At 42.1% G+C, this 14,684-nt stretch overlaps 1 protein-coding gene across 2 annotated transcripts; it reads right to left on the bottom strand.

Moving 5' to 3' along the window:
- Positions 1–424: 424 nt before the first annotated feature.
- NEFL (neurofilament light chain) lies at positions 425–8,264 on the bottom strand. 2 transcript variants are annotated; one of them, XR_008892256.1, is made up of 5 exons: positions 7,057–8,264; positions 3,676–3,800; positions 1,252–1,538; positions 838–1,164; positions 425–545 (listed from the first exon to the last, which is right to left on the bottom strand). XR_008892256.1 is itself a non-coding variant. In XM_056571150.1 (4 exons), exons 1-4 carry the CDS (start codon positions 8,074–8,076, stop codon positions 1,040–1,042), a joined length of 1,557 nt encoding a protein of 518 aa, XP_056427125.1. In that variant the 5' UTR covers positions 8,077–8,264; the 3' UTR covers positions 425–1,039. The 2 variants fall into 2 exon arrangements, 1 of the variants encoding a protein (XP_056427125.1); XM_056571150.1 differs by having other exon boundaries at positions 425–1,164.
- Positions 8,265–14,684: the final 6,420 nt, after the last annotated feature.

Genomic DNA, 14,684 nt, shown 5'->3' with positions numbered 1-14,684 from the left:
TGGAAATTACATCCCTTCGTTCCCCGGCCCGACATCAGGGGCATCACTCATCAGCCACTGCTGCTCACTGATTTAAAGTGGCCTGTGATGCTGATCCTGAACTGGCAGCTGGCACGGAAGCCACTTTGAATTATTGAGAATTGGTGGCTGCTGCTACAGGGACAGACGGTCCCGCGGCACACCTGGGAATTGCTGCCCACACACTAGTGCAGTGTTTCCCAATCAGGGTGCCTTCAGGTGTTGCAAAACTATAACTCCCAGCATGCCTGGACAGCCTTTGGCTGTCCAGGCATGCTGGGAGTTGTAGTTTTGCAACATCTGGAGGCACCCCGATTGGTAAACACTGCACTAGTGTGTCGCGGCACCAAGGTTAGAAAGCCCTGGCTTAAATAACGTGAGAAATAAATACACAAGCTCTGACACGTTTTCAGTTTGCTGATTGGATGCTGTTTTGCCTCTTTATTGCGCTTACAATACACAGATCCACAAAAGCCGCCAACAAATTCTTTAGCTGCAGCTCCCCATTGCCTTGCAGTTGGCTGTGCCTAGTGGATGGGGATAAGGTGCAACATAGTGATCAGACAGAACCAAAAAACAAAAACAAAAAAATGGATTTCTCCTTTAAACCATACTGTGGAAAAAAAAACACAAGCATTGCTTGCTCTGATTTAAAAGGGAAGTCGTGGAATTGAAGGTATTGCTATGGAATTTTCTGCTGGTTGTGTGGTAGTTAATGGGTTAAAAAAGAAGACTATGTTAAAAAAATAAACCTACTGTGCTGGAAAACCTTCCTGCACAGGTATCGAAATGAGTGGAAGCTCTGGGTTTTGGACTCACCTGTAGTTACCATGCACAACCTGGGGGAGGGGCTGGTCAGGGTGGGGCTGGGTCTCTGCGTAAAGCGGAAGGGTCCAAATCTAGACATGAAAGGTAACACAACCATAGAGGTGTTTGGGGGTTGGTCTGTGTGCCACAAGGGGAATAAGTGTATTGGTGGTGAAGAGCAGGGACATCTGTTTCGTTCTGCAGGGGTGTTAACCTATTTTTTAGCTTTGGGTTTTTCCTCTGCAGCTTCTTCTTCCTCTTCTTCTTCACCTTCTCCCTCAGCTTCCTCTTCTCCTTTATCCTCCTCTTCTTCTCCTTCACCTTCTCCCTCTTCTTCACCTAATATATATATATAAAATGAAGAGATAGTCCTCTACCGGAATTCAACGTGCAAAGTTATAGTCCTAAGGAAGTAACAAGTCTTACCCTCTCCTTCTGCCTCTTCTTCCTCCTCAGCAGCCTCTTCTTCTTCTTCTGGAGGTGCCGCTTTGGCGTCTTCTGCTCTGGAGGACTCAATGGTCTCTTCTACATCCAGTTGTTCTTCTTGCACATGGCTGGCATAGTAGGTGGGGAAGGAGCGTGTGGAGAGGTATGAACTGCTCTGCAGGCTGTAGGCTGATCGGCCAAATATCGGAGCACTTTGTGTGTAACCACTGGTGATGGCTCCGACACCGGAGAAGCTCAGTCTGGTCTCCTCTCCCTCCAGTAACTTTCTGCGAAAACAGACACAACAACTTCCAGTACTTATCAGCTGCTGTATGCTCCACAGGAAGTTGTGTAGTTCTTTATTAAACAGATATAAAAAAAGACATACATTTCAAAATAGAGAGAACGTTAAAATATGGGTACATAGGTGACAAAAACAGAAGAATGGAGCTGGCGAGGGAGGTACAGCAATACATGGAATACGGGACAAAGGCAAATGTAATGGTGATATCACTCTGAGTAATCAACCGCAGGATATGGCATGTAAAAAAAGAAGTACTACAAGCATAGACAGAGAGATGGTCACACCCCCTGACGAAGCACAAACGCGAAACGCACGTTGGGGTGAGCTGGTAGGTGGAAACATGCATGGTGGGCAGTGTCTTATTTCCTAGCTGGTTTCTCTGTCTTTTTCCAGCCTTATTTGTAAAGGATTTATCTTATGTTTTGACCATCTCTCTGTCTATGCTTGTGGTTAGAGATGAGCGAACTTACAGTCAATTCGATTCGTCACGAACTTCTCAGCTCGGCGGTTGCTGACTTTTCCTGCATAAATTAGTTCAGCTTTCAGGTGCTCCCGTGTGCTGGAAAAGGTGGATACAGTCCTAGGAGACTCTTTCTTAGGACTGTATCCACCTTTTCCAGCCCACCGGAGCACCGGAAAGCTGAACTAATTTATGCAGGAAAAGTCAGCAACCGCCGAGCTGAGAAGTTCGTGACGAATCGAATTTACTGTAAGTTCGCTCATCTCTACTTGTGGTACTTTTTTTTACATGCCATATCCTGCGGTTGATTACTCAGAGTGATATCTCCATTACATTTGCCTTTGTCCCGTATTCCATGTATTGCTGCACCTCCCTCACCAGCTCCATTCTTCTGTTTTTTCACCTATGTGCCCATATTTTAACGTTCTCTCTATTTTTAAATGTTCGTCTTTTTTGATATCTGTTTAATACATTTTGTGGTTTTACGCGATTGGTTCTTTTTGATTGTGAGAATTGGTTAAGTGAACCAATTGTGGTTACTTCACTGTGGCCATTATCTTGTTGGTGGTATAATTGTGTAGTTCTGACCACAGTGCTCTCTGCTGACACCTCTGTCCATGTCAGGAACTGTCTGGAGCAGGAGCAAATCCCCATAGCAACCAGTGCGCCTTCAGCTGTGGCAAAACTACAACTCCCAGCATGCCCGGACAGCCGAAGGCTGTCCGGGCATGCTGGGAGTTGTAGTTTTGCAAAAAGCTGCAGGCACACTGGTTGAGAAACAATACTGTAGAGAACAAAAGCAAACAGGGAACCCATTAATAAATATCTTTCTATTTAATTAATATAACATTATAAACATATGACGCTTACCTGCTCCTGGGTCTTAAAAGTGAAGTGCTCCGCTGCCCCGTTCTCTTATTCACGCCGCTGCCGCTGTCCCGTTCTCCTGTCCGCATAATGGAGTCTTATGGAGGAGCATGTGACACACACGTCACTCCCCTGCGCCCAGCGTAACGCTACGGAGGAAGCAGAGTGACGTGTGTGTGTCACATGCTCCTCCATAGACTCCATTATGCAGACAGGAGAACTGGTAAGCAACTACAAGGGGGGTCCTGCTGGCCACAAGGGGGGTCCTGCTGGCCACAAGGGGCGTCCTGCTGGCCACAAGGGGGGCCCTGCTGTTTACAAGGGGGTCCTGCTAGCTACAAAGGGGGTCCTGCTGTTTACAAGGGGGTCCTGCTGGCCACAAGGAGGGTCCTGCTGTTTACAAGGGGGTCCTGCTGGCTACAAGGAGGGTCCTGCTGGCTACAAGGGGGGTCCTGCTGGCCACAAGGGGGGTCCTGGTGGCCACAAGGGGGTCCTGGTGGCTACAAGGGGGGTCCTGCTGGCCACAAGGGGGGTCCTGCTGGCCACAAGAAGGGTCCTGCTGGCTACAAGGAGGGTCCTGCTGTTTACAAGGGGGGTCCTGCTGGCCACAAGGGGGGTCCTGCTGGCCACAAGGGGGTCCTAAATATTTTAGTACCCGTTTGGTTCAGAATATTGTTTTTCTTGTTCTCCTCCTCTAAAACCTAGGTGTGTCTTATGGAGCCAAAAATACGGTAATAGCAAAAATCTATAAATCTGGTTATAAACTGACCGTTCATAGCCCCATATCCATTACCTGTATGCAGCTATCTCTATGTCCAGCGCCATCTTGACATTCAACAAGTCCTGGTACTCTTTCAGGTATCTCGCCATTTCGCTCTTCGTATTCCGTAACTCATCCTCTAATTTGTTAATGGCGTCCTGTGAGCAAGAGAAGACATTATAAAAGAAGAGCTATTATGATATTGACCGTATGTATGTAGCTGAAATGCGTGCAGCACTATAAGCTATAGTGTTAAAGGAGTACTCCGGAGAGAGAAAAAAATGTTTTAAAATCAACTGGTGCCAGAAAGTTTGTATATTACTTCTGTATAAAAATCTTAATCCTTCCAGTACTTAACAGCTGCTGTATGCTCCAGAAGAAGTTGTGTAGTTCTTCTGTCTGACCACAGTGCTCTCTGCTGACACCTCTGTCCGTGTCAGGAACTGAGCAGGAGCAAATCCCCATAGCGAACCTCTCCTGCCCTGGACAATTCCTAATACGGACAGAGGTGTCAGCAGCGAGCACTGTGGTCAGTCTGGAAAGAACTACACAACTTTCTCTGGAGCATACAACAGCTAATAAGTACTGGAAGGATTAAGTTTTTAGATAGAAGTAATTTACTAATCTGTGCAACTTTCTGGCACCTGTTGATTTGAAAAAAAAAATGTTTCCCCTTCGGAGTACCCCTTTAATAATAATATAATATAACCTATACGCTATATCACTAGATAATATTAATTAAGAAAGTTTAATCCAACCGATAAAAGTCTTTTATTATTATTATTTTTTTATAGCTATGATCATACATTGTGTTGCACTTAAAAAAAAATGTCAGTGCCCCCTAGAGACAGGGCATGAACTCGCTGCGGTAATGATACTCTAAGGCTCTACAGCAGTGTTTCCCACCAGTGTGCCTCCAGCTGTTGCAAAACAACAAATCCCAGCATGCTCTACAGCAGTGTTTCCCAACCAGTGTGCCTCCAGCTGTTGCAAAACAACAAATCCCAGCATGCTCTACAGCAGTGTTTCCCAACCACTGAGCCTCCAGCTGTTGCAAAACTACAACTCCCAGCATGCTCTACAGCAGTGTTTCCCAACCAGTGTGCCTCCAGCTGTTGCAAAACAACAATTCCCAGCATGCTGGGAGTTGTAGTTTTGCAACAGCTGCAGGCACACTGGTTGGGAAACACTGCTGTAGAGAACAAAAGCAAACAGTGAACCCATTAATAAATATCTTTCTATTTAGTAAATATAATATTGTAATTATAATACAGTTTCCTCTACATTCTACAATCAATCTAGATTTTTGTTTGATTGGGTACAGGTAAGGAGTCTTTTTGAGCACCAATGGGGCACATGCCCTGCAAATGTATATATATATATATATATATATATATATATATATATAATAAACAACAGCAATATATATATTTTTATATATATATATATATATATATATATATATATATATATATATAAAATAAACAACAATATATATATATATAATATATATATATATAATAAACAACAATATATATATATATATATATAAACAACTATATATATATATATAATAAACAACAACAAAATATATATTATATATATATATATATATATAAATAAAAAATAAAATAATATATATATATATATATATATATATATATTTTTTTTTTTTTTTTTTTTTTATAAATATTACCAATAATACTGTTAAGTGCCCTGTTATAGGTGGCTGTGGCATATACATGACACAGCAAATTCTGAGCAAAAGGAGGAAGGGTCCTTAAATCTGCTTTATAGGGAACCAGTCACATTGAACATGCAGTCCTATGCATGGACATCATGTTATAGAGCAGGAGGAGCTGAGCAGATTGATATATGGTTTTATGGGAAAAGATTCAGCAGAACTTGTACTATATTCATTGGATTTTCTACTCATTCTGGGCTTAGGAGTCCAATGGGCGGTCCTAACAAGTGGGTGGTCCCAGCAGCGACTGGCAGTTAGCTTTCTATATACTCGTAAACGGGCTGTCAGTCACTAATTAGGTCTGCAAACTTATTAAGGTGCCCACTGGACTCTTAAGACAAGAATGAATAGAAAATTCTATGAATATGAAATGCTGACTTAAAGGGGTACTCTGGTGGAAAGCATTTTTTTTTTTTTTTTTTTTTAAATCAACTGGTGCCAGAGAGTTAAACAGATTTGTAAATGATTTCTATAAAATAAAAAAATAAAAAATAAAAAATTGGACAGAGAGGTCAGCAGAGAGCACTGTGGTCATGATGTCAGCAGAGTGCTCTGTGTTCCAAAAAGAAAAAGAATTTCCTCTGTAGTATTCAGCAGCTAATAAGTACTGGAAGGATTAAGATTTTTTTTTAATAGAAGCAATTTACAAATCTGTTTAACTTTCTGGCACCAGTTGATTAAAAAAAAAAAAAAAAAAAAAAAAGTTTTCCACTGGAGTACCCCTTTAATTATACCTCTGCCCTCTGATCTTCTCACCTGTCCATGGTTCTGATTCAGTTCTGAACTGTCCAGGGTGCTGAACGCCTCCACTAGTAATATCTAATGCAATGTTTAACCCTATCATGGCTCTGCATTTTCCTATTAGTTACTGATATATAATGCAAAGTTTAACCCTATAGCGGATCTGCTTTTTCCGACGAGTTACTAATATCCAGTGCAAAGTTTAACCCTATAGTGGATCTGCGTTTTCTTATTAGTTAGTAACATATAATGCAAAGTTTAACCCTATAGTGGATCTGCGTTTTTCTTATTAGTTACTAACATATGACGCAAAGTTTAACCCTATTGTAGCTCTGCTTTCCTTTATAAGATACGAATATCTATTGCCAAGTTTAACCCTATCGTGGCTCTGCTTTTGCTTATCAGTTACTAATGTGCAATGCAAAGTTTAACCCTATAGTGGATCTCATTTTTAACTTATTGTGGATCTGTCTTTCCTTATAGGTTACTAATATCTAATAAAAAAAATATCATGAATCTGCTTTTTCTTATCAGTAACTAATAGTTAATCCAGTTTAACCATATAATGGATCCTAATTTTCCTTATATCCAATGCAGAATTTAACCCTATAGTGCAGTGGTCTTCAACCTGCGGACCTCCAGATGTTGCAAAACTACAACTCCCAGCATGCCCGGACAGCCGTTGGCTGTCCGGGCATGCTGGGAGTTGTAGTTTTGCAACATCTTGAGGTCCGCAGGTTGAAGACCACTGCTATAGTGGATCTGCTATTCCTATAGTTTCCTAACATCCAATGCAAAGTTAACCCTAAGCCTCCTATAATCTAGTCAGAGTTGTAGTTTTGAAACAGCTGGTGAGTCACAAGTTGGGGAACACTAGTCTTGAGTTCTATAAAACTTTTTGACTCTGCAACTCCCCCTCCCCCAAATACCTGCATGCCTCCGATCTCCTGGTTCTGCTTGTCCTCCAGCTCCTGGATCTGCCTCTGCAGTGCCTCATTCACCCCCCTGCAGGCGTCGATCTCGAGCGCCTTGGCTTTGAGCATCCGCCGACTCTCCGACACCTCGTCCTTGGCCACACGAACAGCGTCAGTATTGCGCGCCGCGCTCTGCGTCAGGACGGTGAACCTGGACTTGAACCACTCTTCGGCCGACTGCATGTTCTTGGCCGCCAGCTTCTCATACTGGGCCCGGATGTCGCGCAGGGCCGAGCTCAGGTCCGGCTTGGCCACGTCCACCTCCAGGGAGATTTGGGCATACTGGACCTGGGACTGGAGTTGGGCCAGCTCCTCCTCGTGCACCTTCTTCAGGAAGGCTATCTCGTCCAGCAGGCTGTCCATCCTCTTCTCCAGCTCGGCCCTGGCCAGGGAGGTCATGTCGGCCTCCTTCCTGATCTCCAGCAGCCTGGCCTCTGCGTCCTCCCTGCTCAGCGCCTCCTCCTCGTACCGCCCCTGCAGAGCGCGCAGCGCCTCCTCCAGCCGTTCCCGCTCGGCGCGTAAGCTCTGCCTGTCACCCACCGCGTCCTCGTGCGCCATGCGCAGCTCGCGCACCTCGCGCTCGTACAGGTCGCGTAGTCGGGACGGCTCGCTGTGCTTCTGGCGGAGCAGCATCAGCTCGGCCTCCAGCACCTTGTTGCGCTTCTCCAGCTCGTGCACCCGCTCGATGAAGTTGGCGAAGCGGTCGTTGAGGTCCTGCAGCTGCACCTTCTCCTGGGTGCGGACGATCTTCAGGTCGCTGCTGATCGCCGCCACTTGGTTCAGGTCGACGGAGGCGCTGGCGGAGCCGGACATCAGGGCGGAGGACGAGGAGCCATAGGAGCGGCGCACGGTGGAGTAGCTGCTCCGGCTGGGGGACGCATAGCTGCTCCGGAGGTGCACCCGGGGGCTGCTCTCCACCACCCTGCGCTTGTAGGGGGCGCTGCTGTAATACTGCTCGTAGCTGTAGGAGCTCATGGTGCCGGCTGGACGCAACTCTGTACGGCGCACCTACTTATAGGACTGGGGTGGTGGGGGAGAGAGACGGAAGGGGCGCGCATGCGCACAGGACAGCGCACTTCATCACCCAGCACCAAGGACGGCGGACAGTTCACACTGCACAGTATCCAGGCGGCTCCCCCCGGAATCATTAGTACAGCTCGCGTCTCTATCCCGGACCTATTAAGGCGAGTATATTAGTCTAGAAAAGCCGCTGTTAACCCTTTGTGTGCATTAAGGGTCTGCGGCACTTTTGACAGGCTGGGGTCGCCACAGCTCCCCCTGCAGGACGCGAGGGGTTTTTCTGATGTAGCGGAGTTTGTCCTTTAGCGCAGGACCTTGTGGAGGTGTCCGGTGTTCACACACAGCGGGGGATGCCGCACCTTGTGGGGGGGAGAGGTCATTTATATATATGGGGGAACTCTGGGGGGGGGGGTGAGGAGTGAACATGCAGCTAGATGGATGGAGAGAGAAGGAGGGATAGACTGATGATAGGTAAATAGAAAGGGAAAGATAAGATGATAATAATACAAATGTTATAATAACAGATAATAATACATTATATAATACATAATTCGATATATAAATAAAGTATACATTAGATATATAAATAGATAAGATAAGAGATAATAGATATCACATAGAATGATTATAGATATATAGGAAGAGAATGGTACTTATAGATAAGAGATAATAGATGCATACATGTGAGATAGACTGATGGTGGATAGATATATACATATATATATATATATATATATATATATATATATATATAGATTGTGAAAGATAGTGATAGAAAAACTAAGAGATGAAAGATGTACACATACAGGCACAAGATAGATAGATGCTTAATGTATATTATAGATATGAGATAGATACATAGGGAGAGATAGTGATAGATAAGATACAATAGGTACATACATATGAGATAGATACATATGAGATAGATAGATATGAGATAGATAGATAGATATGAGATAGATAGATAGATAGATATGAGATAGATAGATATGAGAGATAGATAGATAGATATGAGATAGATAGATATGAGAGAGATAGATAGATAGATATGAGATAGATAGATAGATATGAGATAGATAGATAGATAGATAGATATGAGATAGATAGATATGAGAGATAGATAGATAGATATGAGATAGATAGATATGAGAGAGATAGATAGATAGATATGTTGAGTCAGTTGATCCCGCCCCCATAGATAATAATGGGCTGGGTTAAATCTGCACAAAAAAAACTTCTGCTAAATACACTTGATTTGCTGCCGATTTTCAGCTGTTGACACCACTGCTGAAATGCCTTAGATTTTCTGCTGCAGCATATCTGCTATGTGTGGATGTACTTTTATTTTCCTTTATAATTTTGAAGGAATATACGTATGTCTATGTGTTTATTCTTCTCAATGGTTGTGGCTCCTAAGCATTGGATGGAGTTCCTCAATCCCACCAGGGAAGATACTTCTAAGGTGTGACTCTCTATGTATACACAACATGTGTGCATCCACTGCAGTGTGGGCGCATCACTGTACACGAAAGATGTATCAACACGATCTAATAGATGGTATATACCTATAAGAAATAGACCAGGTGACAAGTGATTGTCTCCAAGGTCACCTTCATGTATGGTGGTGTCTTCTGCATTATCTTTAGGGCCTTAGTATTGTGCTAAAACAGTATTTCCCAACTAGTGTGCCTCCAGCTGTTGAAAAACCACAACTCCCAGCATGCCCGGACAGCCAACGGCTGTCCGGGCATGCTGGGAGTTGTAGTTTTACAACACCTGGAGGCACACTGGTTGGAGAATACTGTGCACTGGTTTCTATTCTACTTTGTAGTCTGATCCTGGGAGTATTTCTCTTTTTTGCCCATTGATTACAATAGGAATTTTACAGCAGATGTTCTGTGAATAGAAACCTAGAAAATCTGTCTGGTTTTCTGCATTATGACCAGTGTGCAGCATGTACACCAGGCAGTCTATTCTGCAGTATTTCTAGAGCTAGTACATTGCTACAGACATCACTTTGTCTATATAACACTCCAGGATTAAAGGAATGGTCCCAATTCACAAAGATATCCCCTATTCACAGGGTGGTCCAACTGCTGGGAAACCCCTTGATCTCGAGAATAGGACCCGAGTCTCTATTGTGTAACTAAGATGGACCCATAGACTTACATTGTGTGAACAAGATGGTCTCATAGGCTTTTATTGTGTGATCAAGACAGTCCCATAGACTTACATTGTGTGACCAAGACAGTCCCATAGACCTACATTGTGTGACCAAGAGGGTCCCATAGTCTTTTATTGTATGATCAAGACAGTCCCATAGTCTTTTATTGTATGATCAAGACAGTCCCATAGACTTAAAATGTGTGACCAAGACAGTCCCATAGACTTACATTTTGTGACCAAGACAGTCCCATAGACTTACATTATGTGACTAAGACCGTCCCATAAACATAAATTGTTTGACCTAGATTATCCTGTAGACTTACATTGTGCGGCCAATACGGTCCCATAGGCTTATATTGTGTAACCAAGAATGTCCTGTACACTTACATCGTGTGACCAAGATGGTCCCGTAGACTTACTTTGTTTGTCCAAGACGGTCCCGTAGACTTACATTGTGTGTCAAAGACGGTCAAATAGACTTACATTATGGGACCTAGATGGTTCCATAGGCTTACAATGTGTGACCAAGATGGTCCCAGACTTACACTGGTTGACCAAGACGGTCCCATAGACTTACACTGTGTTACCAAGACTGTCCCATGGACTTGCTATGTATGACCAAGACGGTCCCATGGACTTGCTATGTATGACCAAGACAGTCCTATAACTTACATTGTGTGACCAAGGCAGTATCCTAGACTTACATTGAGTCCAAGTGACCAAGACATAAATTTACATTGTCTGACAAAGAAGGTCCCTTAGACTTACATTGTGTGACCAAGATAATCCCATAGACTTACATTGTGAGACCAAGATAATCCCATAGACTTGCACTGTATGACCGAGATGGTTCCATAGACTTAAATTGTTTTGAACAAGATGATCCCATAAACATGCATTGTGTAACCAAGATGGTCTCATAGACTTACATAGGCTGTTAGGGCATGCTGGGGGTTGTAGTTTTGTAACAGCTGGTGGTCCACAGTTTGAGACCACTCGAATAGGTTATCTCAGTTTTATTATGTAATACAGCAGTGAATAGTAACCAGCAGAGAAGCTGTAGTATACAGGAAGGAATTCTGATGATGGAAACAAAGGTTGGGAAATGTGATTCATGGATGGTGGTGATGGGATTAGCAGCACTACATGTATCAGTATATGGTGACCCCACGAGGCTCTGTATTCTCCCCTACACTCCATACCTCCATAATACAGCATCCAATGGAGCATGCCATAAGGAACCCATGAAAAGAAAGTGTCAGTGTGTCTCTATATTAAATCAGCGTACACAATGGGGACCATAGCAGAACCCTGGAATTTTCTAAATCTGGAATAGAAAATAAGATCTGGGACATCAGTATTAATCAGAATCGTAGTTTTCACTTTTAGGGAACTGCAACCGCTCCTCCTTTGGTGGGTACATCTGTAGATGTAGTAGAGCTGAGTTTGTCACTTTATCCACATGCAAATCTGTCCTCTAACTATTTCACATATGTAATTTCTAGCTGATGTTTTCCTAGAACAGTCAACTATACATTGTGATATTACCAACATGAGTTGTCTTAAATGCCATACTCGGTTCAGCAATGTTATGTATATATGTGTTTAGGATTTACAATATAACCCCTTATGGCTGTCATGACCAGGGGAGGACAGGGAGAGTGAGCCCTAAGCTGTCCCTAGAAACACTCGCCCTGCCTACTTGCCAATCCACCCTAAACGGCGAATCAACAACTTGGAGCCGGTCCCCCCCTGCACTAAAGTGCAATGGGCGTAAAGGTACAAAAATAATATTGTACATAGTCGTGGACAGATCAGAAACATAACGGGAAAACAACCAAACAACCAGATAAAACAGACAGGATATAAATATACAAACAGGGCAGGATATAGCGTACTATCATACAGATCAGAAACCGGAATCAAGATAAATGGCAGATAAGAAAAAATGAACAAGACTAGATATGGAATAAGTATAAACCAGGAGATGCAGGGGATGAACAGATGAACTGAATGTCAAACACCAAACAGGTCAGGAAACATAGAACACTGTTCACACTTGACACAGAACACTCTACAAAAACAGATAAAAGTTCTGAGGACACAAATCAGTGTTAATGTACAATGTTAATGTACAATGGACACTAAAGACCAATGGTAATGTACACTCTACACAGTAATCATTTACACTATGATCAATGCATGAACTAGAAACACAAAAGATCAGAAATCATGAACTCTTCAGAATCCCCACTCCAAACATGGAGGGACATCAATACTAACTCCTAATAGACTTCAAGCCAGCAGGCACACTCCACCATGTGATCAGGATACTGGCCTAGAAGGAAACAGAAATATAATACAAGGAACACTAGACTGAGAACCGGATGAGTCTGAACAGACTCCAGAAAAAACTTCAAAAGCCAAACTCCATAACATGGAGGAATGCAGGTCAGGACTCTAAACAGGAATTCTAAGTACTGAGCACGGGTACAAGCACAAGACTAACAGTGTGAACACAGACTAAGATAACAAGGACCAAGCAGGCTAAAATCTATATCAGAATAGGAAACAAACATAGAACTAATGACCCAACCCAGAGTTCCAGCAGAGGTCGGGTTTTAAAACCACACCCAAGCTGTCATAGGCTGAGAGCATTAACTCTTCCAACCTAAGGAAGACTAGCACAGAAAACTGTTCAGGCACAAACCTGGTATCTGAAGAGACACCAAAACAGAAAAATACAAAAATGGACATTACAATGGCTAGCACAAAATGTTCATCAAAATAATAATAATCATTATAACAAGACTTGTGACTTTGAAATGTAACATAACAAAGTTTTGCGGATGGATACATATGAGATAGATAGATATGAAAACAAGATAACGATAGATAAATAGAAATACATTAGATAGATTATAGAGAGAGAGAGAAGATAGATATGAGTTAGATAGATATGAGATATATGAGATAGATAGATATGAGATAGATAGATAGATATGAGATAGATAGATAGATGTGAGATAGATGGATAGATAGATATGAGATAGATAGATATGATAGATAGATAGATGTGAGATAGATAGATAGATAAGAGATAGATAGATAAGAGATAGATAGATATGAGATAGATAGATATGAAATAGATAGATATGAGATAGATAGGTATTAGATAGATTGATAGATATGAGATAGATAGATATTAGATAGATATGAAATAGATATGATAGATATGAGATAGATAGATATGAAATAGATATGATAGATAGATAGATATGAAATAGATATGATAGATAGATAGATAGATATTAGATAGATATGAGATAGATAGGTATTAGATAGATTGATAGATATGAGATTGATAGATATTAGATAGATAAGAAATAGATAGATAGATATGAGCTATATAGATAGTTATTAAAAAAAAAAAGGTATACTTTTTCAAAATGGAAAGTCTAATAACCTACTCTGCAGTATTTGATTAATGTCATATCTGACTGGTATTATTAGTTTTTGCCCATTTGGGGTACATTTGGAGCATTGTCTGAACTGACTGTATAAACATATGCAGCAGATCTTGTTTCCCGGCTGAACCTGCAGATGTATAGAGAATTTTACCTACATAAAACCAGCTGTAGTGTCCAATTCTCCTATGGAACATTCTGCAGGAAAGAAATAAGATCTCTAGAGGTTTAGTCAGCACATCATCCCAGATAATGCAATAGGGGTGAAAGCAGACATTGTAGGGGGAAGAATAAAGCCCAGAAGAGGGCTGTCCTTCAGGGGGGGGGTCCAGAGCATGCTGCAGGAGCTCTGGCTTATATTCAACACTGCAGCAAGTTCAGAGAGGGACGGAGAGAGAAGGATGTGTGCATGCTGAGAACAAGACGAGGACGGGAGCGGGAGTGGCTGAAGAACAAGAGAAGACAGATAGACAGACAGATAGATAGATAGATAGACAGACAGATAGATATGAGATAGATAGATATGACATAGATAGATATGACATAGATAGATATGAGATAGATAGATATGAGATATATAGATATGAGATAGATAGATAGATAGATATGAGATAGATAGATATGACATAGATAGATATGACATAGATAGATATGAGATAGATAGATATGAGATATATAGATATGAGATAGATAGATAGATAGATAGATAGATATGAGATAGATATGAGATAGACAGATAGATAGATATGAGATAGACAGATAGATAGATATGAGATAGATAGATATATGCATAGATAGAGATAAATAGATACATATGAGATTGATAGAGTAGGAGATAAATAGATCTATGCATGTTAGTGTCTTTATATTGTAATACTCTATTAAACAACCACAGAGGTCTGTAAACACTAAGCAACACATCCGCACCAC

This window comes from Hyla sarda, chromosome 4 (genome assembly GCF_029499605.1).
Source record: "Hyla sarda isolate aHylSar1 chromosome 4, aHylSar1.hap1, whole genome shotgun sequence".
NCBI classification, from domain to species: Eukaryota; Metazoa; Chordata; class Amphibia; order Anura; family Hylidae; genus Hyla; species Hyla sarda.
This window is presented reverse-complemented; position numbering and strand designations above follow the sequence as displayed.